The sequence below is a fragment of the Eptesicus fuscus genome, chromosome 7, assembly GCF_027574615.1.
Source record: "Eptesicus fuscus isolate TK198812 chromosome 7, DD_ASM_mEF_20220401, whole genome shotgun sequence".
NCBI lineage: Eukaryota > Metazoa > Chordata > Mammalia > Chiroptera > Vespertilionidae > Eptesicus > Eptesicus fuscus.
Genome location: NC_072479.1, coordinates 98,266,222 through 98,293,158, shown reverse-complemented (window position 1 = coordinate 98,293,158; position 26,937 = coordinate 98,266,222). Strand labels below are relative to the sequence as shown.

Sequence of the window (26,937 nt, the reverse complement as noted above, 5' to 3'; positions counted from 1 at the left end):
GGCCCGGAGTGGCTGGGGTGGTGCAGAACACCTGCGTCGTCGCCATGGCGATGACGCAGGCATCCTGCCCCATCCCCAGCCACTCAGCACCTGCATATGCAAATTAGCCCACCATCTTTGTTGGGTTAATTTGCATACTCCTGATTGGTGGGCATCGCGAAGGTACGGTCAATTAGCATGTTACTCTTTTATTAGGTAGATATATATATATATATATATGTATATATACACATATATATATATACACATATATATATATACACACATTTTATATATACACACACACACATACATACATACATACACACACACACACATATACATACACACACACACACACACATATTGATTTCAGAGAGGAAGGGAGAGGTAGAGAGAGATAGAAATATCAATGATGAGAGAGAATCATGGATCAGCTGTCTCTTGCATGCCCCCCAGTGGAGATCGAGCCCACAACCCAGGCATGTGCCCTTGACCGGAATCGAACCTGGGACCCTTCAGTCTGTGGGCTGATGATGCTCTATCCACTGAGCCAAACTAGCCAGAACTTGGGTCCTTTTTATGAGTCCCTTCCTCCCTTCCATGGGCCAGCATTTCATTCTGATATTCCACCCCTGAAATAAGACAGTGTAGACCAAGCATGTCAGACTTGCAGCCAGCAGTCCGCATGCCTTGTTTAGACACACGGCCTGCTGGATACGAGTTTGACATACTTGGTCTAGACACACTTGGAGAGGGTGAAGGAGCAGAATGGATAATACTCCCCATTAGAAAATAGTCACTAAAATCCCTTTTGGTCAGTGAATATGGTTACCAAAATGACAATTTGTGGTTTATTGATTCACATATTTAGAATAGGATAGTTTTCAATACCTTCTGTGTAACAAATGTAAAATAAAACCTTAAAACCTTGCTAAAGAATCGTCTCATGTGGCTCTCTTGATTTGAATAAGATTTTTAGTTTTAAAAAAATCAGACCTTATTAAAATTTTTTACTGAAAAATATGATTCTCCCTAGCACATATGATTTGCTACTTTGGGCCATATTAGTGGGATTTTATAAGGGCTATGAATATTTTATACAAAATAACACAGTTATTGCTAACATTAAAAAAACTGATCAGTGGAAACATACTTATAAAATCTTCCATCTTGAGTGCTGCCAGAGAGACAATTAAGGAGAAATTCTGGAATATTTCTGTGTCTGATTCTACTGTCAAGGGCCATGTTGAGGGCCTGGGTGAGCATGCCCAGTTCATGCTTTGCAAAGGATAAAATCATTGCTCTTGTTTTGCTTTTAGTTTTGATGACTCTATTAACCCTTTGCACTCGCTTGCTTTTTTCTCGATTCCTTTATTCTACTCGGGATTTAATTTTTTAAATACCCCAGATTTTACAAAGCGCGGCAGTAGAATAAAAAACTGGAGTTTCTTTCATACAAACTTATTTATTTGGATTTTTTTATATTTCAAATTATTGATACATTCAATACGATTCGACATACGAGCTGCTACCGATGCTAACCGTGTCGAGTCACACTCGACATCCGAGTGCAAAAGGTTAATTAAGGGTATTGGATCCAACTGTTGCATCTACACTAATAAGAGAGAAAGATGCAAATTGATCGTACCTTCGCGACACCCACAAGCCAATCAGGAGTTAGTATGCAAATTAACCCAACAAAGATGGCATGTTAATTTGCATACGCAGGCACTGAGTGGCCAGGGGCGGGGCGGGATGCACCAGTCGCTCCTAGCCTCTGGGCAGCATGGGAAGGTGGAAAGGCGGCTCTGGGCTGGAGTGAAGGCGGTGCCGGCAGCCAGGGGAAGGAAGGCCCATTCTTGCACAAATCTTAGTGCATCGGGCCTCTAGTATGTATAGAATACGGTGCAAGATGCTGTGCCAGGGGAATGCTGCCTTCTCAAGCTCAGCCAGTGGGGACCAATGCGAGAGCTGGTGGCCATGCAAAAAGTGATGGGAGTTAAGGAGCTGAAGGGGCAGAGGGTGGTCAAACATGATTGGGATGTGAATGGATTGTGCTCTCACACACTGGTTGATTCTCCAGATTTGGAGGGAATAAGTACTCACATTTTTTGGGATGCATTGTGTTGTTACGCACCCATAATTTACTAAACGGCCTAGTGATCTAAGATAAGAATTCGGCTCCACTGTCCAGTTGTTCAATTATATAAAAATAATAGAGCACTGCCTGGCCGGTGTGGCTCAGTGGTTGAGCATCGACCCTTGAACCAGGAGGTTGTGGTTCAATTCCTGGTCAGAGCACATGCCTAGGTTGTGGGCTGACCCCCAGTGTGGGTCGTGCAGGAGGCAGCCGATCAGTGATCCTCTCTAATCATTGATGTTTCTCTCTATCTCTCCCTCTCCCTTCCTCTCTCTGAAATCAATAAAAGCATCTTTAAAAAATAAAGCACTGTATACATTATCTTCTGCTGAGTTTGGTGATGATGTGAATGCTACTAACCAAAGTCCTTCTGTCCATGCTTAGACTTCTTGGATATCTATCCAACAGAAATAGGAAAGATTCAGTTACTGTATTGTGAAAACAGTAGTTCAAAGACCGACTGTTTCCAACTTCCAGAACTCAGAATATTTGGCAAAAATAATAATAATTATTTGAAGCTTTGAAATCATTGAATCTCGCGTTTCAAGGGGCAAAACACTGACATCATTGCTCATCAGGGTACATTTCAGCACTTACAGCCCAAACCCAGCTAGAGGCACGGCACACTGGCACTAAGAACGTCTTCACCTGCTTGACTTAATGAAGCTCTTTAAGACAAGGCTCTGGAAAACAATTTAGTGGAGGAAAAAGTCAAGTCACATTTCGCTTGTTAGGAGGAAGCAAACCTCGGTGTCCTCCCCAGTCTGTGGTTGCAGATTCTCTCTCAGAGCTTGTGAGGAACCAACCTCCTTCTTACTGTTGTTCCGTCTTCGCCAGAAGATCTCCGAGGCCTTTGCTGGAACGCAGGGTTGCTTCGGGTGCCAAAGACAGCTTCCAGAAAATCCCGTTGGAGGATTTTGGGAGGAAGCATTCCCTGGTTTCCCCCACAGTGAGCAGCCCTTGTGTGGCATCCCTGTCGCTTCCTCCCAGCAAGGCTGGCTCCAGCTTCTGGGACGTAGGACAATGGCTCCGCCTGGACCCTGGGCACAGCACGACTTCCCCTCTTTGAGGCCTGGCGTTTATTATTCTGTGTGTCTTCATTGGTGATGAATGTACAGAGTTTGAGAGCAAAGTTTGGTTCAAGCCATTTGGGGTCGAAGAAGGGTCCATAGAAATGGACACAAGATGTTGAGAGCATTTCCCCTCCAGTATCCCTGGAATTGTAGCCGCCTGGGACTTGCATAATTATCCTTTGTTTGTGGCTAATTATCAAAGAACTAGAGGACCAGTGCACGGTGGGGTCCCTCTGCCTGGCCTGCGGGGATCGGGCCGAAACCTGTTCTCCAACATCCCCCGAAGGGTCCTGGATTGGGAGAGGGCAGTTCTTGGGTGATGCACCCTGAAATTGGGCTCCCTCCTCTCTGGTTCCGGGTGTGTCACCTGAGAGCCGCAGCTGCCAGGTCACCACAACTGGACAGCTCCTGCATTGAGTGTCTGCCCCCTGGTGGTCAGTGTGCATTATAGCTACCGGTCGGAGCTTCTGCCCTCTGGTGGTCATTGTGTGTCAGAGCTACCGGCCAGCTGGTCGCTTAGGCTTTTATATATATATATATATATATATATATATATATATATATATACACACACACACACACACACACACACACACACACACACACACACTAGGGGCCCAGTGCACAAATTCATGCACCTTGAAAGGAACTGTGGACCCTGAGGCTGTGGTAGGCACAGGGGCAGGTCTTGGCCCATCCTTTGTGCCCCTGCCTTGCCCCTCCTGCCGCAGCCCCTGGTCCCCTGTCTGCCAGCAGCCTGGCTCCCACTAGCACCCACTGACAGCATGGAGCAATTGGGGCCAGCTCCAGCCGTGGGTTCAAGAGGCGGCTGCTTCCCCGATTACCCCTTAGGAGCAGGGGGAGGTGGAGAAGCCCTCAGGGGCGATCAGGGCCTGCAGCCGCCGCTCACACCGCTGATGGTGCCGAGTGATCGGGACTGGTGCCGGGCACCAGCAGCAGGTGCAAGCGGTGGCTCTGGCACTGACTGCAGGTGCCAGCGGGGCCAGCGCTGGCAGAGGGTGCGAGCAGGTCTGGCACCAGCAACAGGTGTGAGTGCCAGGCGGTACCATGGCCCACGGGAGCAAAGAATTTTCAGTAACCACCAGAGGCTCGCCCCGATGACAGCGGCCGGCACCCTGCCTTGGTCTGGCACCCCCACTCACCTGCTCCACCATCCTATCACAGCCAACGCCCGCCATGTTCCGCACACACCCCCTGGTGGTCAGCGCACATCATAGCGACCAGTTGTTCGGTTGTTCCGCCGTTTGGGCTACTTGCATATTAGCCTTTTGTTATATAGGATAGATAATCAAAGAATTGAAATGTGCTTCCCATGAACATGTCAAATGTGGGGCTTTCTGGAGAGGAGCAGGGGAGGCAACGAGGCCGCCGTGGGAAACCTGCCTGACTTCCCTATCGCCCTGGGTGAACTCTGACCCACCTAAGGCTGAAGGCAGGATGGTGTCAGAGGAAGGCCTGGCTTGCTGGCTACTCCTCCCACAGACCACTCAGAACAGCGCGGTGTTCAGAAAATTTACCACCTTGTCATCGTCAGCTCATCTCACCTGTGATACCACGACCCGCACTGGGAAGGAGTTGGAGGAATTACTTTATACCGAGTGACTCCCAGGGACAGGGCTCGGTGCTTGCATTTTGGGACCTTACTTAAGCCTTCCGTCCTCCTTGTAAGGTTAGCACTTCTGCTCCCATTTCACAGAAGGGAACACTGACACTGGGAGCATTTAAGTGACCCCTCCAAAGAACCCACTCACAGTTCCCGTTTGTCGTTCATTTTGTGGGCTCCCAGAGATTCTTGGGTTCCTGCCCAAAACGTTCCCCAAGACCTTGTGCCCGAGAGCACCTGTACCTCTCACTCACCTCGGATCTAATCAGGCTGCACCACTGTGGGAACATGGCTTACGCTTTTAGGGTCTCAGTGTCCTCATCCGTAATGGAGTCACCAATTGCCACCTGCCTGGGCCGTGATGACCTAAGACATCCTCAGCATGAACTGCCAGGCGGGGCGCAGACACACAGCCGGCGCCACGCTGCCCACTGCCAGGCCCGATGCCCCTCTCCCACCCCTGCCCCAAGGGTGGATGTCGGCTGAGAAAACACAATTGCTGTTGGCTGCTTATTCTTTTTCATTCTCGGTGGAACTGATTTGATTTGAGCAAACAGGGAGACCGGTTTCAAACGCCTGGGTCACCGCTCATCACTGGCCAGCTCAGCGACAGTGCCACCCTCACTGACCTGTGGCTTCACGTCCCCACACACGCGCCCTGGCCTTTGATTTGTAGTCCCGGGCAGTGTCATCCCGAGCGTCCTGTTTGCCGCCTGGATGGGAGAGGAGCGGGCGCTCCGGAGTTTAACCCCGAGGTGATTAAGAGGGAAAGAGGGAGCTGTGTTTGTGAAGGCCCAGAGGGACATCAAAGGGCCCTGGGCACAGGGGATGCGGAAGGCTGCATGGGGAACTGCAGGGTGTGCTTGCCTCTTCCTGTGATCCTCAAGTTTCCTGAGTCTCACCGACTTCCTGGGACAGTTTGGAAGCTCAGTGGGGCCTGGAGAGGAAGAAGAAAAACGGGAAGGATGAAAAAAGAGGAGTGTTTTTCTGGCAGGCGGCGGAGAGAGGGTAATTGCTGGAGACGCGATGGTTGCTGGGGAGTCTCTGAGGCAGCCGTGGTGGAGCTGCGTCCAGGATTTCGGAGGCGTGGGCACGGGAGCGACACCTTTCCCTGTGTCTTACGTTGCTGGGGCTCCTGGGTGGTAGGCATGCGTTGAGCCTACTGTGCACAGGGTGGTTTGCTAAGCATCTTTGGGAGATGGGGTTTTACATTAATAATGTGTGTGTGTTTTAATTGATTTTTTATTTTTTAGAGATAGAGGTAGGGAGAGGGAAAGGAAGATAGAAACATCAACATCCATGAGAGAGAAACAGTGATTGGCTGCCTCCTGCAAGCCCCTATTGGGGATCGAGCCCACAACCTGAGCATGGGCCCTGACTGGGAATCGAGCTGGTGACCTCTTGGTTCATGGGTCAGTGCTCAGCCACGCAGCCACAGCGGCCGGGCATAATGTTACTTTTCATCCGTGGCTCTCTAGCCTATTATGAAACGGCACTTAGTGGAAAGTGTACGGGCTCGGGCATCAGGAAGACCTGGTTACGCATTCTGACAGCGCTGCGTCCTGGTTGTGTGGCTTGGAAAACGCTACTTATCTTCTCTGTGTGTGATTGTTAAATGGAGAGTTGCTGGCACTCCCTGGAATGGTAACTGCTTTTCTGGGGAAACTTTGAGATTGATTACAGTCCTACTTTCTTCTTCCTTGTTGACCTTAATAATTTTACTCTTGGCACGGACACATGCATCCAGCCTTTCGGCACTTATTGGATATTATGATAATGTTACCACAAAGATAAGTAGTATAGTAAGGCCCGGTCTTTGTCCTTAGTGATTTCCTAATCTTGACAGAAGATGTTTGATAAAATAATTTACCAAATATAATATGACAGGTCCATTTTTATAGTGCCTATGTACAAAACACTTTTGGGACATGTTGAAGGATATTTTGCCTGCAATTAGAAAGTTTCCCCTGGGAAGTGATGCTTCTGAAATAGGGTTTTGAAGGATGCATAGGAGTTCACCCAGGAAGAACTAAGTCAACTTAATCATTATTAATATTTCTTCTCTCCCCCCTTCCTTTTTTGCCTACTTCCACATCCTCCTACTCCTCACCTCCCTTTTTCTTCCCATTCTCTTCCTTCTCCATTCTTCCTCCTCCTTCATATTTATAAGGCTTTATTGATAACAAGAGTGTCTAGCTAGTAACGTGCCAAGTAGGGAAAAGAAGACAGTGCATTTAATTAGGAAAAATTATATTATGATTGTCTTCTCTAAACAGCATGTTAGTTTTTATCACCGTCATAAGTCATTCTGTTCTCAACTTTGTTCCCAGCTCCGTCTGGATGCATTTATTTGTAACCCACTTTCCATCTGTTTTCTCTTGTAAATGGGATTGTGAGAAGAACTTCGCGATGTAGTAATGCATGTCTGGGGTACGTGGAGGGGCTGGGGTGTGTTTCACTCTGGGTTAACTCTTCCCTGGTCTTTCTGCACCCACAGATGGGAAGCCCGTGTCGCTGTCTCCGCTGGAGTCCCAGCCGCACAGTCCCCGGTACTCGGCCCCCGGCCAGCGGGAGCGCGAGAGCCTGGAGGTGCGGGTGCGTGAGGTGGAGGAGGAGAACCGAGCCCTCCGCAGGCAGCTCAGCCTGGCCCAGGGCAGGGCCCCAGCCCATCGCCGTGGCAACCACTCCAAGACCTACTCCATGGAAGAGGGTACTGGGGACAGCGAGAACCTTCGAGCTGGCATCGTGGCGGGCAACAGCTCCGAGTGTGGGCAGCAGCCAGTCGTGGAGAAGTGTGAGGTAAAGAGCACCTAGAACCCTCCAAGGCCCAACTGCCCCCCACCCCCACCCCTTGCAAATGCTGGCCTAGAAGCACCGCCAGATGCCTGGACAGGGCTGGCGCTCTTGACTCAGACCTGGGTGTGAACCTGACTGGCCACCAACTCTGCTGTTGGTCTGACAAACCGTTAGCCTCTGAGCCTCAGTTTTGCCATCTGAAAAATGGGGATAAGAAAGCCTACAGCCCTAGCTGGTTTGGCTCAGTGGATAGAGCATCGGCCTGTGGACTGAAGGGTCCTGGGTTCGATTCCGGACAAGGCCACATGCCCGGGTTGCTGGCTCAGTCCTCAGTAGGGGGCATGCAAAAGGCAGCCAATCAATGAGTCTCATCATTGATGTTTCTCTCTCTCTCACTGCCTTCCTTTCTGAAATCAATAAAAATACATTTAAAAAGAAAAGAAGAAAGCCTACACTGCAAAGATATCAAAAGGCACAAACTGATGGAAGCCAGCTCTCCTTTCTTCGCAGTTCATTTGGACCTGCTCAAGGTTTACACACCTGGTTGTCATCCGGGGGGCCCCTGTTCTTAGACCAGTGGTTGCCAACCTTTTGGACCTCATGGACCACTAGTGGTCCGCAGACCACCGGTTGGCAACCGCTGACTTAGACTACAGTGTGAGTGGTGTACCCGGGGTGATGGCCCTGTTAGGAACAGCTTCTACAATTCAGAACCAGAGACTTATTGCTCATCTAAGACAGTGGTTGGAACTTTCATAGCTTCATATCACTTTCCCCCTTTTAGGGTCTGCTTTATTTCTTAGTACCTCTCTAGACATTTGGGAAACTTACCCTCTTCCTATCACCCCTCACCCCGCTCATTCATACAACCATGCTTATTGTGTGTGCTGAATACACACACACGCTTTCACTCTCATTCACTCATTTCCTGCTGCTTCTAGTTCCCATGGACAGGAGTTAGAGCTTCCCTGTGAAGAGCAAGACCTTTGGAGACACACAGAAGCCCGAGTTCATTTCCCAGCTCTGCTGGTTTCTGCTGAGAGTACTTGAGCAAGTTACCTAACCTCTCTGAACTTCAGAAGTCTCATCAATAAATCTGAAAAATAACGCCTGCCTGTGCTATATAGAAGTAGAGAAATTTCTATGAAATAGCAAAATGACAAAAATAGAGGCAAACCAAATTTAAGTCATATTTTTAATTTAAATTCTTTATTGTTTAAAGTACTGCATACGTCTCCAGATGCAGAGTCGTTGTTCCTTGAGAGTAGGTCCCAAAAATATGAGTATTAAAAGAATCTATTCGGGTGATTCTGAGATAGTGGACACTGTTTAGAAATCACTGCTTGAAAGCACAGATGCATGATGTGATCCTCTGTATCCCTGTGCTCTCTGCAAGGAGATGTAGAAATATAGGAATTGGACCTTGAGGTTGCTGATGGTTACTATAACGTAATTTGTAGTTTTTTGACTTGTGCCTGAGAATTAGATTGTATTTGTTCTCCTCTTTCTTTGCGTTAATTAGTAATGTTACTTCTTACACACTTAAAAAGTGATTTTTGGCAGAATTTGTCTGTGATGAGCCCCTGGTCCTGTTCAGATCTTCCATAGATGAATCTGAAAGTCTTGATCTCCTGGCATGTTATTCCAAAGTAATCTCCTCTGGGTACACATTTACCTTGAGATGCTGGCTTCCTACCCATCAGCAGTCCACTTCCTCTGTCTCCATGGCTTCGTGTCTATAAATTTTAGTGAAAAAGCCGTAGAAGCAAACAAGAATGTCAGTCAATGGAGTCAAAATAGAAGCCTCCCTTCATCTAACACGTGGTGGTTACAAGTGCTGAAGCTAGTCTTTTTTTAAAAAAATATATTTTTGTTGATTTCAGAGAGGAAAGAAGAGGGAGAGAGAGATAGAAACATCAATGATGAGAAAGAATCTTTGATTGGCTGCCTCCTGCACGCCCTCTACTGGGGATCGAGCCCGCAACCCAGGCATGTGCCCTTGACTGGAATCGAACCTGGGACCCTTCAGTCCGCCGGCTGACACTCTATCCACTGAGCCAAATCAGCTAGGGCTGAAGCTAGTCTTGACACGCTGTCAGATGCAGGCCCCTATAACCAACGACGCCACCCTCATCTCCTATTGGTCTGAAACTTCTCTAGAGAATGACAAGTATTTATGAAAAGGCCTCTGTAATGATGCCCAGGCTGTCAGCTGAGAGTATCTGATTTTAGAAATGGGGTCCTCACCGGTCCTGTGCCTCTGATCATTTCCTAGTCATGTGGTTTGCAGCTAGCTGCCCATGTGATCCCTGCATTTCTGCTGTCAGGGCAGGGCTGCCCCAGCGAGGGGCTGGTTCTTTGTGCCTTGAGACATGGATCAGAATGATTCTCTTTGATCCTCATTTGTGCCTATGTGTGTACAGATATGTATATTTTTCTTGCATTTCTGGTCTACTTTGAGCGTCAGCTATGGAGCAGCAGAACCATCACTGGACCCGGAGTCAGAGTTCCTGACCAGGAATCTTTGCTTTGCCACTTACTAGTCATGTGATTTTGAACAATCTGGGTGCTCCGTAGTGTCTGCTTCATCCCTATAAAATGAGAATATGTTTCCCAAGTGTAATTGTGGTAGCAGGTGGGAAACTAACTCTGTATGAGTGTCATGTATATACTTACTAGAGGCCCGGTGCACGACATTCATGCACTGGGGGTGAAGGGGGCGTTCCTCAGCCCAGCCTGCACCCTTTAGCAGTCCGGGAGCCCTCAGGGGAATGTCCGACTGATGGACGGAGTGGGCCCAAGCTGTAGTCGGACAACCTTAATGCTGCTGCAGAGACGGGAGAGGCTCCCGCCACCACCACTGCACTTGCTAGTCATCAGCCCAGCTTGTGGCTGAGCAGCACTCCCCCTGTGGGACTGACCACCAGGGGGCAGCTCCTGAATTGAGCATCTGGCCCCTGGTGATCAGTGCACGTCATAGCAACCGGTAGTTCTGCTGTTCAGTTGATTTGCATATTACCCTTTTATTATATAGGATGGCAGATATTGATATTCCAGTTTCCTAGCAAATCCCCTAAAATGTAGTGGCTTCAAACACCTGTGGTTTTATTACCTCTTGTAGTTTGTGTGGGTCCAGGGCTTGGGAATTGCTTAGCTGGTTGGGGGCCCTTATATCTAAGTTGTTATTTTGTGGCTGGAGCTGGAGTAGTGCAGGCCTGGAGCAGTGGGGGCTGGCTGGCTGGCCTGACATCGCTGCTTTTTCCTGTTGGAGACCCTGGCCTCTCCCTGTGGTCTTTCTGCAGGGGCTAGTTGGGCTTCCTTCCAACATGGCAGCTACAGGGCAGTCGGCTGCTTTCCTGGTGGCTGAAGTACAAGCACTCCAGTGAGCAAGCCAGAGCGAAGCACTTTATGACCTGGCTCAGGAGTCACCTGGTGTCCGCTCTGCTGGTAGTGTTGAAACATGCACAGACGCCCACCCAGTTCCAAGGGGGTGGAAACACACACCTGTCTCTCAATGGGAGGGATGTCTACACATATGTGGATATACTTTCAGCAGCAACCATTGGCATTGTCATTATGGAAAGTCAGGCGAATGGTACTGCCGATGTCCTTTAAGGAAGGATCTCTCTTTCCTGTTCTCTATGCTTTGAACTTGACTTCTTGGCAGCAGTGTACTAGTGATACAAGCGAACGTTTACCAGGCATTGCTAAATGTTACCAGACACTACACTTGCATAACATATCTCATGTCGTCCCCACAACATACTCTCTAACTTTTAAAGATTAGAAAGCTAAAGGTGAACTAATTATTTCAAAGTCACACTGCCAGGAGGAGGTGGAGCTGGCATTAAAGCTAAGCTGTTTGCTTCCAGAATCTGTGCCGTGACCCATAGCATTAAATGCTCTTTGCCTGATCATCCCTGGGACCCACCCTTTCCTCAGCCTCAGAGCCCCAGTCCTTGTTCTGTGCCTGGCAGGTGCCTCGCCTCAGAAGGCTTCAGGGCGACCAGTTAACAATGTGGGGGTCCGCTTTCACATTGGGGGCCGTAGCAGCCTGGCAACCTGGGGGTTCCCCTTTCTCAGTGGGTCTAAGCAAGGATGTGTCTGTTCCCTTGAAAGAAGGTGGGTTGTTTTAAATTGCCTTTCAGATTGCAGATGCATTTGTTAGCTACCATTTTGCTATAGGCATTGCGTTTATAACACTTGCCACCTCTCAGCTGAGTTTACTGGGCCCCTGACCAACCCACAGTATTTTGAGCTGTTTGATCTAGTTCCGTGTTTTTACTCCATCTTCCAGGGTTTTTATATAATACTAGAAGCCCGATGCATGAAGATTCATGCAAGAGTGGGCCTTCCTTTCCCTGGCTGCCAGCACCGCCTTTCTGCTCCAGCCCCAGAGCTTCCTCTTTCCCTCCGGCCCCCGATCCTCCTCTTTCCGCTCCGGCCCCACCTTCCCACACTGCCCAGAGGCCCTGAGCGTCTGGGGCGGTGCGGAACGTGACACTCATACAGTCCAGCCCTGCCCCGCCCCTGGCCGCTTGGCACCTGTGTATGCAAATTAACCCATCATCTTTGTTGGGTTAATCTGCATACTCACTCCTGATTGGCTGGTGGGTGTGGCAAAAGTATGGTCAATTTGCATATTTCTCTTTTATTAGTGTAGATCCCAGCAGTGGAGAGGGGTGTGCCTGCAATCTTCCCATGTACCACGTGACTATGGGAAGACACTGGCACAGCCTGTGGACTCACATTTTATTAGCTTCATGTGTTGCCTTTGGGGCTCCTTCGAGGATGTAGATCCACTAAAATATCTTCCCTAAATGTCAGGCCAAATGTTGTAGATGGAGGAGCCCCATCAGATTTCTTAGGCAGCGATTTTTAGGGAGTCCTGGCTCCCGTCACATCTGAGGTGCCTTCCCTGAGTCTAATAGTTATTTATTGCTTCATAGCATGTTATCCCCAACATCTAATGGCTTAAACAGTAAGCATTTATTATCTCATGCAGCTTCTGAAGATGAGCAATCTGGGAGCAGTGTACAGGGTTGGAACTCTAGCTCTCACACGAGGTGGCAGTGAGATGACCGGCTGGGGCTGCGGCCATCTGTGGGCATGCTTGGGGCTGGAGGCTGCGCGCCCAGGATAGCACACTGGCCTGGCTGGGGCCGCAGTTCCGTGGGACTCCTCGAGCGTCCTCCGCTGCACTGCTTGAGTGTTCTCTCCACCTGGCAGCTAGCTTCCCGGTAAGGGATTCCGCGGAGCAAGGCAGGAACCACAGTCTCTTGGATGCCCTAGCCTTGGACCTTATGTACCACGGCTCCTGCCAAGTTCTGCTGGCTCCGCACATCAGCCCCGAGAGTGCAGGCGAGTTCCCACCGGCCGTGACTACCAGCTGGCCAGGAGCTGTGAGGACGACCTGGGAGGCTGCCTAGCACACAAGGGGCCCGTCTCCGGCAGCCTCCTGTCTGAGCCTCCTGAACAGGCCTGGCTCAATCTGCTCCAGATAGTGCGTTCTCTTACAAAATTAATTTTTTGAGGATGTACCGACAACAAAAACAGAGAAGCCGAAACTGCAGTGGAGAACAAGAAGAGTGCTATCCTCGTTTTCCCTAGTTGTCATCGTGGCCCAGGTGATGAGTGAGTCAGTGGCTCATCTCCTCATTCCGCGCCTCCTGCCCCCTCGTATGTGAAGGGGGTAAAGGCAGCGCCCGCATGGGACAGAGCAGAGGGAACTGGGCAAATCTGAACGCCCTCCTTGCAACAGCGGGGGAGAGACTGTCCCAGGTCTTCCTTGAAGGGGGTGGGAGTGAGGGCGGAAGGGAGAAACTGAGGCCTGACTTTTGAGGACATTTAAGGCTCCAGGCCTTGAAGCTAGAGCCTTCTCATACTATAAACTCGTTGATAATAACAATTAATAATAATGGCGGCTGGTTACATATCTACTACTTACAGGGTGCCTGGCTCTAAGCCCTCTACATGAATCATCTCTCTCTGTCCAACAGCCCTGGACGTTGACATATTATTACCCCTTGTTTATAGGTGAGGAAGCTGAGGTTCCACCAGGTGGTATTACATCTTCCAAGACAGGGAGGAGTTTGGCAGGGGAGTTGACGCACCAGGGCATCCTCCCCTGAGGGCACGTTACAGAAATAAGGCTTAGCTGGCCCTCCAGCTGGCTCAGAGCAGGGGCGCCATGGGAGGCGGGGCGGGCTGTGGGTGGTAATGATCCCAACCACATCTGCTTTCATGCACTGTGGGTTAGTGTTCGACACTGCACTTTACATATGTTAGCTCAGCTCAGGGGAGCATTTTCACCATCCTCATTTTATCCACGGGAAGGGTTAGACTTGTCGAGGCCACATAGCTAAAATGCACAGGCCCACGTTGGGAATCTTTTTTGGTTTTTGATTGTGGAACAGTGAAACCCCGTAACATGACGTTTACCCTCTTAATCATTTTTAAGTGCACGGCTCAAGCCGTGCCGAGTGTGTGCATGTTGTTGTAGGACAGACCTTCAGAACTTGTTCATCTTGCAAAACGGAAAGTCTGCGCCCACTAAACAACTCCTTCCCTCTCCCCAGGCCCCCGCAACCACCATCGGCTCTCGGTCTGTGAATTCGTGTACTTTAGGGACCTCGTATAAGTGGGAAGGATCATTCAGCATTTGTCCTTTTGTGACTGGCTCATTTTACTTCGTGTAATGTCCTCCATGTTCATACATGCTGTAGCATGTAGGATTTTCTTCCTTTATTAAGGAAGAATATTATTCCAGTGTGTGTGTGTGTGTGTGTGTGTGTGTGTGTGTGTGTGTATACACCACATTTTGTTTATTTCTCCATCTGACAATGGACACTTGGTTCGCTTCCACCTCTTAGCCATCATGAATAGTGCTGCTATGAACCTGGGTGTGCAAATATCTATTTGAGATCCTGCTTTCAGTTCTTTTGTATATATTTTTATTGATTTCAGAGAGGAAGGGAGAGGGAGAAAGAGAGAGAAACATCAGTGATGAGAGAGAATCATTGAGCGGCTGCCTCCTGTTTGCCCCACACTGGGGATCAAGCCCGCAACCTGGGCATGTGCCCTCACCAGAAATTGAACTGTGACCTCCTTGTTCATAGGTTGACGCTTAACCACTGAGCCACACTGGCTGGGCTGTTTTCAGTTCTTTTGGAGACCTCTCTCTCTCTCTCTCTCTCTCTCTCTTCAGATGCGGGATTGCTGGATTATATAGTTTCTATTTTTAATTTTTCTGGGACCCACCATACCCTTTTCCATAGTGCCTGCACCCATTTATACTCTCCGCTGCAGTGCACGGGGGTCCAGTTTCTCCACATCCTCGCCACAGGCTGCAAATCTTAATCTGTGACAGTTTTCTCCACTGCAGAAGCGGACTACACGCTGACCACAGAGGATTCTGAAGGAATATGTTACCTGGCCCCGTCTCCCCTCTCCCCTGCCTCCCTGACCCACACACCTCCTGCTTGCTGTGCTGTGAAGCACCCGAGATGCACGTTCCCGCATGGACCGTCCATGGAGGCGTGTCCGTGGGGCCGGCACCGAGGATGCTGTGGGCTTTATAGGATGTGGTCACCCCAGGAAGGGGCTGACCTCCGGGCAATTCCTGCAGGTGTGACAGCTCGCGGCTGCCTGGGGACAGCCCTCCGAGCAATCCGGGCAGCATGTTTCTCACCGAAGGGGCATTGGGGCAGCACCCACCACACCTGGCTTATTGCATTCTGGACTGTTCTCTCTGCTTCCTCGCTTGCTCCCCTGCCCCCACCCACGCACACACACAGAAAATCTGTTCTCCACTGGCATCGTGAGTGAGCCTTTGAAAAGAAAAGCCAGATCAGGCCATTTCTCAGCTCTGAGCCCTCCCGTGGCTCCTCCCCTCGCACACTGGGAAAGGCAAGTTCTTACAAATGACGGTGAGCGCGAAGGGTCAGCCCATGTGCCCCCTCTGGTCTCAGCTCACCGTCCCCCTCGCCGCCTCTCTCCCAGGCAGCCCGGCTCCCCGTGGTCCTGACGCACGCCGGCTCCCTCGCTCAGTCCGCTGCCTGGCGCCTGCGGCCTGGAGACCTACAGGCTCATCTCCTCATGTACTTCACATTCTTGTTCCAGGGTCACCTCAAAGTGATCGCCGCCCAGGCAACCCCACCTTCCCCTCCACCCACACACGTCCTTTATCCCTTGCTTCATTTTCTTCCCAGACTTCCCATCCTCCAGCATTCTATGTATTTTAATTATTTATGCAGGGTATCCCATAAATGTATACATGCTCTGAATAATTATTAATTCTAACGGGTTAACTCTGAAAAGAAAGGAACGTCAATGGAGCTATCAGCTTTAAAGTGTATATACTAGTACATTTTGGGGGACACCCTATCTGTCTGTTTTCTGTGTCCCCCAACGAGAATGTTTGCAGAACGAGTGAATGTTTGGCGAATGTGTGTCAAATGTTTGGGTCAGGCCAGCCATCCAGAGGCCCCGTAGGTAGGAGCGTAGCATGCGGCTACCACGGTGGATCAGTGTCAGGCGGTATTTGGACAAGACACTTGCCTGAACATGGGTCTGCCCTCCCCATTAAACTTCTGTTGACCCCATATCGTCTCACCCATTCATGTGCTTTCCCAGAAATGCTCGGGTTTCTGCTCCCCCGGGTCATGCTATTCTTTCTGACACAGCAGATCAATCCTAAAGCAGGCCAGGGATGTGCAGGGTGGAGGAGGCCGATGGGCATTCACTTCTGGCTCATTTATTGGGCCTTGACTCTGGGAGAGACACTCTAGTCACCCCTGGAGGCTTGGCCCATCCTGTCCCCACACTGGGCCCTGTCGCCCCTGCAAATCGCCTGCCCCTTGCCGAGTCCCGGATGGCTTTGGCTTCCCCTGCAGTTAACACGTGTCTCCTTCTGATGTCTACGAGGTTGAAATCATTGTGTCTGTTGGGTCCATCATTCAGTATTTTGAGCAAATAAAATTCTATCGGTAGTTTCCCAAGGGAGGAGAGGTGCCCAGGAAGTTGGTAAGATGATTTTAAGTGCCCCATGAGTGATACTTTTTATTTCATTTTAATCGTTACATGTGTGCTCTACTGAGGCTGGGTAATGTGGGATTCCAAACTCTACCCATTGGCCACCAACTGGCTGAGCCATGGGACCTTGGACAAGGCACTTAACTGCTCTGGGTCCCTCTTTCTTCATCTTGAATTGTGGAAAGCCCTAGACACGAGGAAAACTCTGCCTAGAAGTTCTAAAGCCCTCCTTCTATAGAGGAGTCACTGAGGAGCAGAGAGGATCAGTAACTTTCCCAGGGTCACCCAGCTGGCCAGAGGCAGAGCTGGGGCGCCATCCAGCTCTCCTCACTCCAGGGCTTTGTTCTTTGCACCGTGGAAGCCTCATCGCTTTGCCTTTCCCTCACCTGGGAGAGGAAGGCAGGTGGAGGATGGGTGCCACCCTTACTGGTTTTGTATAAGTGATGGAGGGAAGGTATTCGGAATGGGTTCTATGAACTCCCCTTGTACCGTCTCAACATAACCACAGCTAACGTCTCTTGAGTTCTTACCAGAGACATTTATTTATTATTTTAATTTTTCTATTGATTTTTAGAGACAGGGGTAGGAAGGGGAGAGAGAGAGAGAGAGAGAGAAAGAAGAGAGAGAGAGAGAACAGAAGGGAAGAGAAGAGGAGAGGAGAGGGGAGGAGAAGGGAGGAGAGGGGAGAGAGAGAGGAGGAGAGAGAAGAGAGAGAAGACAAGCATCTATTGACTGCCTCCTGCATGCCCCCTGCTGGGGATCTGGCCCACAACTCAGGCATGTGCCCTGACCAGAATCCAATAGGCCACCTTGTGGTGCACTGGATGACGCCCAACCACACTGGCCAGGGCACCTCACAGTGCTTTGGACAGAGCAGTGGTTTCTAAAGTGTGGTCCCTGGGCCATCAGCATCGCCTGGATGCAGGCAACCCTCAGGCCCCCTGGCCACGCCCCTGAATCGGGAGCTCGGGGGAGGGCCCGCTCTCTGTGCTAATAAGCCTCGCAGGGGTTCTGGTGCATGCTCCAGTTTGAGGGCCACGGCTCCAGGTCCTCACCAGCCCCTTGAGGGTAAGCAGCAGGATGTCCCTGAAATACAGATGGGCAAGTGGCAGCAGGGAGATGAAGACCAAGGTCCCCTGATGCTGCGTGTGCATCCAGTAAGTGTGCGTAAGCAGCTCACCACCTGCACCTTCTTGCACCCAAGCGTCTGGTCCTCACAGCAGCCCAATGGGCGCCCATTTTTACATCCATTTCGCAGAAGAGCCAGTGAGGCTCAGGGACGTTAAGTGCCTGCTCCACGGTCACATGGCAACGCAGCATTGAAGTTGCAGCTCAAACCCAGGTCTCCTGACTCTCGTTGGTTTTCATCACTCCCTCATCCCGGCCTCAGTCCCCAGCTGTGTGCTTCTCTGGCTGCCACGTGACAGCAGCTGCCTCCCCACCTGGCCCCCCCTGCCCAGGAGGCTGCAGCAGCGGCCCAGAATCTGCACTGAGCCTAACTTTTCGCAGTTTTTAAACCGGTTTCCCCTCTCACTCCCACTCCTGCCGTTCCCCTCATAGGAGAAGGTTTTCCCTAAAGTGTGCCCCCAGGCAGAATGCCCTGCAGGGTGTACCAGGCCTTCTGGGTCACTGCGGATGATGGATGGTGTTGCTAAGGCAACAGGGCTGGGCAGAGTGTTGATGACTTTTGCCAGGGCCACCGTTCATTGGCCTCCATCCTGTAGTTTGGTCTGAATTTCTTTGGGACAATGCTTATTCTCCCCGGCTGGCATATATGTGAAAACAGCCCCAGGGTTGTTGTTTTTTTCTGTCACACTGGAAACTCCAAAAAATGCGCTTGTCCTACCTGAGTTCTTCCTGACGGAGCGCAGCAGCATAGGGAGTGAGCCTAGTGCACAGCGGCATTCTTCTCCCTGCGTGTCCGGGTGCACGTTCACGGCGTGCCAGGTGGACAGAGCTCCCTGTTAGGGTGAAGGCGGGTGAGCAGGAGCCTCCATGGGCCTCCTTAGAGAGAGCCTTGCGGTCTATGTGTCGGCGGAGTTTGTTGAGCTCCTTAAACGTTATCCTGCAATTATCCATCCCCAAGGGTGGCCAGGGGTGCCCTGCCGCTTCCTTTCACTTTAGGGATAAGCACTGTATCTGAGACGGTTTCAGAGCCTTCCCCTCCAGCCTCCAGGACAGAGGGATGTGAGGAAAGGGCACCAGAATCGGTCAGGAAACTTGGCTCGTTCGAAAGGTGTGGAAGCCAGGCTGGTGTGGCTCAATGGTTGAGCGTCGACCTATGAACCAGGGGGTCACAGCGCGATTCCTGATCAGGGCATATGACCGGGTTGCAGGCTTGATCCCCAGTGTGGGGCGTGCAGGAAGCAGCTGATCAATGATTCTCTCTTCATTGATGTTTCCTTTTCTCTCTTCCTTTCTTCTTTCCACTCTCTGAAATCAATAAAAATATTTTTTAAAAAAGGCCCTGACCGGTTTGGCTCAGTGGATAGAGCCTCAGGCTGTGGACTGAGGTTTGATTCCAGTCGAGGGCATGTACCTTGGTTGCAGGCTTGATCCCCAGTGTGTGGGGCGTGCAGGAGGCAGCTGATAGATATTTCTCTCTCATCAATGTTTCTACCTCTCTATCCCTCTCCCTTCCTCTCTGTAAAAAGTCAATAATACACACACACACACATACAGGCACACACACACACACACACACACATATATATATATATATACACACACACATACACATATATACATACATATACATACACATACACACACACACACACATATACATATGTGTGTGTGTGTGTGTGTGTGTATATATATATATATATACATATATATACACATATATATATACATGTGCTGAGCCTGAGGGGCCAGCCCTGCCTGGTGGCAGGAGAGCTGGAAGAGATGAGTACCTCCATCGCCTGGAGTTCATGTACAGCACACCACGGCGCCGAGGCACCCCGTTTGGGAAGCTCAGTGTTCAAGGACATTTGTTCTGTCACTGGAATGCAATGTGCCGAGCACCATATTGTGCTTTTGGCGTCGTTGCCACACATGCTCCATGACATTCTGCAGGACGTGTTATGCCTCTTATGTGACAGGGAGTCACCTGACACTACAGCATTCGCAGGGTCACCTTGGGTTAAAGGACGGAGCCAGGATTCATTCATTCACGTCTGGGGCCCACGCTCTTGACCCCTTAGGTGATATGGCCCATCGGGCTCCCTTCACTCCTGCCAGGCTTCAGTTCTTTGAATGATATCCGGCTGCGGTCCATACTGGCCCCTCTGCCCCTCTGCCTTGTTATCAAGTTGACCTGAACCTGAGACATCTCGTGGGAACATTTCACAAGCTCTCGGAGCCACCCCTTCTCGGTTGGAGATCCCCGATGGCCAGCTCATCCTTTTGGGGCGTGTTTTCTTTCCTCTCTCTGGTTGCCATCTGTCATCGTCTGCAGCTTGGGGGCAGGGAGCTCACTGTTTGTCTGTTTGAGCCAATTGCCATGTCTCTCATCCCCAAAATGTAATTGAAAAGAGCCTTAATGGTTTCCAAATGATGATAGCTCCATAAACCGATTAAAAAGGCTTAATAAAACTGTCTCGAGTTACTTTCCAGAGCTGCAGCCTGTGTTCTTTGTTTTCTGATGATCCCAACAAGAAGTAAAGGCGATTTTTCTCTGTCATGCGGTCGGAAGCCGCGGGAAGGCCCTTCTCCATGGATCTAACTGCTCGCCCTGTTTTTGTTTGCTTCCCAGACGATCCACGTTGCTATTGTCTGCGCGGGATACAACGCCAGCCGGGATGTCGTCACCTTGGTCAAGTCTGTCCTGTTTCACAGGTGAGCGCGATGGTTACGTTCTGCAGGCGTGGCGGTCTGCCTGTGTGTTTCTGGGGGGAAGGGTTAAATCCGAGCACCCTTTCATCAGACATTCAAGCTGCCATGAAGATTTAACTTTAGCCTGAGACCTTGGGGAGACTATCTATGTATGTAAAAAGACTAATATGCTAAGTGTCCATCTGACCGGTAGCTATGACGTGCACTGACCACCGGGGGGCTGTCGCTCAATGCAGGAGCTGCCGAGCTGCAGTGAGTTGGCAGCAGCAGTTCTTGGATGACGCAACCCGTCTGAAACCAGAGAGGAGGGAGCCTGATTCCTCGCAGGGCCGCGCAATTCCACCTTTGGCCATGGGTTTTGTTGTTGCTGGGGCACTGTCAGCCCGGAATCTGGTTTACTGCACACTTGTGTTTGCATTCCATACCCTGTACGACAGCAACTTTGCAGAGTGCCCTCTCACACTCTGGGACTCCTCTGGGATCCTTGCAGGCCAGGCCAGGCTGAGGGACCTCACCTGCCAGAGGGACCCTGCTCACTCTGCAGATTCCCTCTGAGCCACAGCACCACCCTCGGTGGGGCTGGCTCTGAAGGGACTGTGGAGATTGGCCCCAGGGCGTGTTCAGCCTGTCTCGCCCAGTCCCACCCCGCCGGCCACCTTCTGATTAATATCCTTTCAATGTGCATGAATCCATGCACCGGGCTGCTAGTTGTGTTAATGTTTAATAGTAGCAATTAGGTGCTGTCTCACAGTGTTTAGAATTGCAGCTTTTAGACTTGAAGGGACCTTCAAGGACACCCCAAATTTAATGCTCCAATTCTTCATCAGCTTCCCTTGCCTGACAGTCACCAGACCTCTCTGTGTACACGTCCCTGTTGTCAGGTTGTGGCTGAATTGTGTGTGTCGCCCCAAAACACTTTATCTGTTGGAGTCCTAATCCCCAGTAGCTCAGAATGTGACTGAATTTGGAGATACGATCTTTAAGGAGGTGATTCAATTAAAATGAGGTCAATAGAGTGGACCCTAATCTGGTATGACTGGTGCCCTTATGGGAAGAGATTAGGACACAGACTCACACAGTATGAAGACCATGTGAGGACACGGAGAAGACAGCATCTACAGCTAAGACAGGAGGCCTGGGAAGAAACCAGCCCTGCCCACACTTCAGTCTTGGACATCCAGCCTCCAGACTGTGGGAAATTCTTTCTATTGGTTAAGCCACTCAGTCTGTGGCATTTTGTATCGTTCTGTGGAATTTTGTTCCGGCAGCACTAGCAAACTAAAATAGGTTGGTTGCATTCTCTTTTCCATTGTAGCCCGGCCCACCTCTGGCCATTTCTGACCATTAGAGAGGCCCTGCCTTACGTGAAAGTGCAAATTCCAGCCTGCAGATGATATCCATGGCCCCAGGGGCCCGCAGGGAACCAGCCGCGCAAAGGACAGATGCCTCTGCCTCCGGGAGGTGCCCGCCTTCCTGAGTCATCGCTTCTCCCCCTTAAATTCCAGGCGTGGGCCTCCACTTTCCCTCGGGACTTTCCTCTGTCCCCTCTCCGTGTTGATTGATGCGTCAGCATACTTAGGGTCTATCCAGATCGAACCCCCCAGTTCCAGCCAGTGTCGTTGGCTCTGATCAAAGAAGCTTTCCAAGGCTTGGATGAAGCTTACCCAGAGCTTTAGCCAACAGCGTACAAATGTGTCAGGTGACGGGGTCAGGATCCAGAAGGTTCTCAGCAGTAGGAATAATCACAAAAAAACTCCGCGTTCAGTTGAACAGAGATGAATGGAAAGTTTGATGCTAGAATCCAACTGTCAGTGGCATCAACAGAGACAGGAGAAATGATGGCCACCCAAGCGCTGCCAACCCTGCACGAAACAGGGTTCATCTTGGGTTCAGCCCCCCATCCAGCCCATCTGTTATCGGTGCCTCAGGGTTCTCCCTTGAACAACTTCTCCCTCTCTACCCTTTCCTCTCCTCCCACTGTGACTGGCAGAGTCCAGGTATGCTTAGTCTCTCTGGCTCTTGTCCCTCCCGTCTCCCCACAGCCAGGCTCCCAAAGGCTAGAGCGGTGTTTCAGACACGCAAACCTGGCTTCGCAAAGCCCGGCATTGGCTTCTCCTCGTCCAGGGGAGAGAACGGAATCTCTTTACAGTGTCACACAGACCATCCGGATTCGGATGTCATCCCCAACGGTGCTCTCTCTCTCTCTCTCCTCCCCTTGCTGATACTTCACCCTCCGGCAACGCTGACCTGGTCGCAGCCCCACCTGCTGCAGGTGTGCCCAGGTGTGTCCTGCCTGCTGTCTATCCTCATTCAGCTCTGTCTGCCCATTTCTCCCCTCTTCCTTCCTCTCTTCACACCCTACCTTGCAAACTCGCCTTACTCTTCAGTACTCCGATAGGCATCATTTTTACCAGGCAGCGCCCCAGCGGTGTAGGTCTAGGTTGGGGCTTCCCTCCTACCAGCCCATAGTGCCCTGTGCCTCTTTCTGCTATTATTTTTATTACACTGTATTTATCTATTTCTGTTGTGTCTTTTATAGTAGAGTGTGGGACTTGTGGGGACAGAATCCGTGCCTTATTTTTTCTGTATTTCTAGTATCTTAGCCAAGTACTTAACACACATTATGTGCTCCATCGATGTTTACTTGGTGGACAACTGAATCTAGGGGACTGCATTCATAAATAACCTGAAGATATATTTACTCAACCGGTTAACCAATATACCTGGCTCAGACCTAGTTCAGTTTCACATTTATGCCACTGACTTGCTGACTGATTTTTAGCAGGTCATTTGAACTCTTGAACTCTTTAGACCAAGCATGTCAAACTCAAAGGCTAACAAGGGCCAAATAAACGAGGCATGCGGCCCGTGGGCCACGAGTTTGACATGCTTGCTTTAGACATTAGTTAGTTCTTGTCTCAGTTCTCTTTTGCTGCCGACCAACTCACCCTAAAACTTACTTGGTTGAGAAGAACATTTCCTTATTAGCGTGGCTCTTTGTACTGACCTCACCTGGATGGCTCTTTGGCTGTCTGTCCCCCGCCCCCACTTTATGTGCCTGCAGTCAGCCAGCGGGGTAACAAAACATCCATCACTGCCTCCTGGAGGGGGAGGGGGTTGGGAGAAGTGAGCAGCCATGATCCTTACACCCTCAGGGGTGGGGCTCTCGGCTCCTCCTCATCGCCCTGTCCAGTTGGCATGGTGACTTCGGAGGAAGGAAGGAAGTGGCAATGGCCAAGTGGGGCTCTACCCCACATCTTCCGACGTGTGGCGGGACGCCCCTCCCGCGCCACCTGGCTCCTGTGCACTTTCTGAAACTCCATGTGGTTCTTCACCTTCATCTGCCACTTGAAACCAGGCGTTTCGGGGCCTGAGCATTGAATTCAATGAGTGGTAATCAGCCTTTGATGCATTTATTCCTTCTCTCCACTAAAGAACTCAGGTCCCTCCCCGATCGGGGGGAAAAAAAGAAAAAAACCACTCTTTAGAGAAGCGTATTTGCATGACCACAGACCGTCAGTATGTTATTTCTCAAATTTATGGCCAGTTTTCAGGTCACAGAACCTTCTGGTGGTCGTGTTTGGTGTAAATATTATTGCTGTTGCTTTAGCTACAGATCCGATAATCCCGAGAGTTGTCGAAATGGTGAGAGTTCTGTTGAGTGCAAACTTTTACTCCTATGGTAACGACGCAGCACCGTGTAAAAATGTAAATGTAAAGGCAGCAGTAGTTGCACCATCAGGGAGGCATGGGGAGTTGAGAAGAAAGCACATACCCCTGAGGTGTTATGAAAATCCTGCACCCCACGGCAGTGACCAAATAACCACTTCCGCCCTCCCACCCAAGAAATTCTACCAATGAGAATGGTTCTGTGAATTGACAGGCAGGGGCTCGTGAGTTTAGATATGGAGACAGCAGGACTTCTGAGAGGTTTTCCGCTCAGAAAGTCCAGCTATAAATAGCTCCCTTGCCTCCACAGCACGTTACGGGGATTAACACACACATGATGATAAAGCTCTTTGACCAACGAAGTACCTGCTAATGGAAAGAATAATATAATAATAGTGGGGCAGGATGGCTCTTTCGGCTTTCGCTGTGAATTACAGTAATTAGATTTGTTTTCCAGACGAGGTTTTCGGCAGATTTTCATGGAAGGCTTGCTTTGTTACTTGAAATCAATGTTACTTCTGCAGCCTGCCCGCTGACGGTAGGCACACTGTGTTATGAAAGGTAGGAAAAGAGTGATACGGACACTCATACACAGGGACGCCGGCCCTGAAAATGGCTATGGCAGCTTTTTGGAAAGACATGTCATAGTATTATGCCCAAGACCATGATCCGACATGACTGCATTAGGGGCTCTGTCTTAAAAGGCCAATCCTAATGCAAGGTGGCTTTTGTGAAATATTACTTATAGTTAGAAAAATTTGAATAGCACTTATAAACAGTAAAGTTAAATAAATGGAACATCCTCTGACACTAACCCACGTGCTTGGTTGGTTTTAAGATGGACGTCATAACATAGACATAAATGATATTTTATGATACAAAATAAGTGACAGCAGAATTCAAAAACGTATGCATGTCTTAGCCCCGTGGTCGGCAAACTGAGGCTCGCAAGCCACATGCGGCTCTTTGACCCCTTGAGTGTGGCTCTTCCACAAAATACCACGGCCTGGGCGAGTCTATTTTGAAGAAGTGGCGTTAGAAGAAGTTTAAGTTTAAAAAATTTGGCTGTCAAAAGAAATTTCAATCGTTGTACTGTTGATATTTGGCTCTGTTGACTAATGAGTTTGCCGACCACTGCCCTAGCCAGTTAGGCTCAGTGGATAGAGCGCCGGCCTGTGTACCGAAGGGTCCCGAGTTCGATTCCGGTCAACAGCACATACCTTGGTTGCAGGCTCCTCCCTGGCCCGGGCCTTGGTCGGAGCGCATATAGGAGGCAACCAATTGATATATTTTCTCTCACATTGATAATTCTCTCTGTCTTTCCCTCTCTTTTCCACTCTCTCTAAAAATCAATGGAAAAATATCCTCGGGTGAGGATTAAAAAAACAACAACAAAAAGCAACAACGTATGCAGGGTATCATTTCACTATATAAACGTGTCCCATGCACACAGATGCTCATCTACCTGGTGTAAATACAGGGGGTAGAAGACTAGCAGAAAATAAATTTAAAAATGGAATTTTTTGCATGTGGTAGTTGGGGGTGATCTTGCTTTTGTTTTCTCTTTACATATATTTTGGTCATCTCGGTATGCAGCCTCTATGGCGAAGAAAAAGCTGGGTGAGAATATAATAAATTCAAAATATGGGTGAATAAAGGCTAGTGTAATAGAAAGCAGCACAATGTAAAGTCTTTGTCACCTAGCTGGAAAGATGTTTGGAGAAAAATGTGGGGAAGCTTGTAACTCCAATCCCATTTGCAAATAAACTGGGAAATACAGCTGCTCTTCAAGGAAAGGGAGCTTTTAGTGAGCCGAGAAAGAAAATATTTATTTAGTAACTTACGTGTTTACCTCCTGGGCAGGAAAGTTGGCCAGCTTGTAAAAATTTAATATTTGCTCGCTGGGATGATCTACTTACTCTCACACTCAACAGTCCTGTTCGCAGGAGGGAGCGTGGTGATTCCCTCACTGTGCATATCAAGCAGCTGGGTTTTTGTTGGGGGTTGTTGTTTTTTGTTTGTTTGTTTTAATTTCACATGTGCCCCTGAAGACCATGGAAGATATAACAGCATATTCGTGGCCAGTATCTGCCTCTAACTGTCTTATTGCTTGTTCAGGCTTAAACTTGTTATAGAAGCAGTTTCCAGACTGTGAAGGGAGGAACGAGGATTTGAATAAAACCAAGAACCAGAGCTAGATGGGGATCCTGGTCTTGCCATCTGTGAGCTGGGAGCCACTAGGCAGGTCACTGTACTTGGAGCTCTGGCTTGTCCCAAAGCTGTCACTGAGCCTGTTGAGAGGAGATGATCTGTCTGAAGCATCCCTGCTTTTTATTTATTTAACAAACACGAATGCATCAGGCTCTGTTCCTCGTGTTTTTCAGAAATGAGTGCATAGGTTTCTTTGAGGTGGATACTGCTATTGTCCCCATTTTACAGATGATGAAACTGAGGACCAAGATGTTAAGTCAGTGCAGAGAGGATGGGCAGGGCTAGGTTTGATCTCTGTCAACCTCGCTTCAAAGTCTGAGCTTTCATTCAGGGGGAAAAAAAAGTTACCATTTTGAGTATCATTATTCTTTTATTTTTAATTATCATTTGGGGGGGGTCATGTAGACATTGCTATCACTATTGTGATTCTTCATAGTCATCTTCATCCTCTCAGGTGGGTATTTTTGGGGTACTGAGTATGAAATAAGTGGAAGTTTTAAAGGCCTGGATGACTTAAAACAATACCATGGAATGAAGAAAAGAAAAAATGATAACTATAGGAGAGGAAGACT

General features: G+C 49.6%; 1 protein-coding gene across 3 annotated transcripts in view; it reads left to right on the top strand.

The window, feature by feature from the left end:
- The window catches only part of LARGE1 (LARGE xylosyl- and glucuronyltransferase 1), a 437,563-nt gene that overhangs the window by 194,192 nt on the left and 216,434 nt on the right, over positions 1 to 26,937 (top strand). For all 3 annotated transcript variants that reach the window (XM_008144698.3, XM_054719464.1, XM_054719463.1), the window contains 2 exons: positions 7,317 to 7,618; positions 20,406 to 20,488. In XM_008144698.3, the coding sequence (XP_008142920.2) occupies positions 7,317 to 7,618; positions 20,406 to 20,488 (385 nt within the window). The remainder of the gene's footprint in view (positions 1 to 7,316; positions 7,619 to 20,405; positions 20,489 to 26,937) is intronic.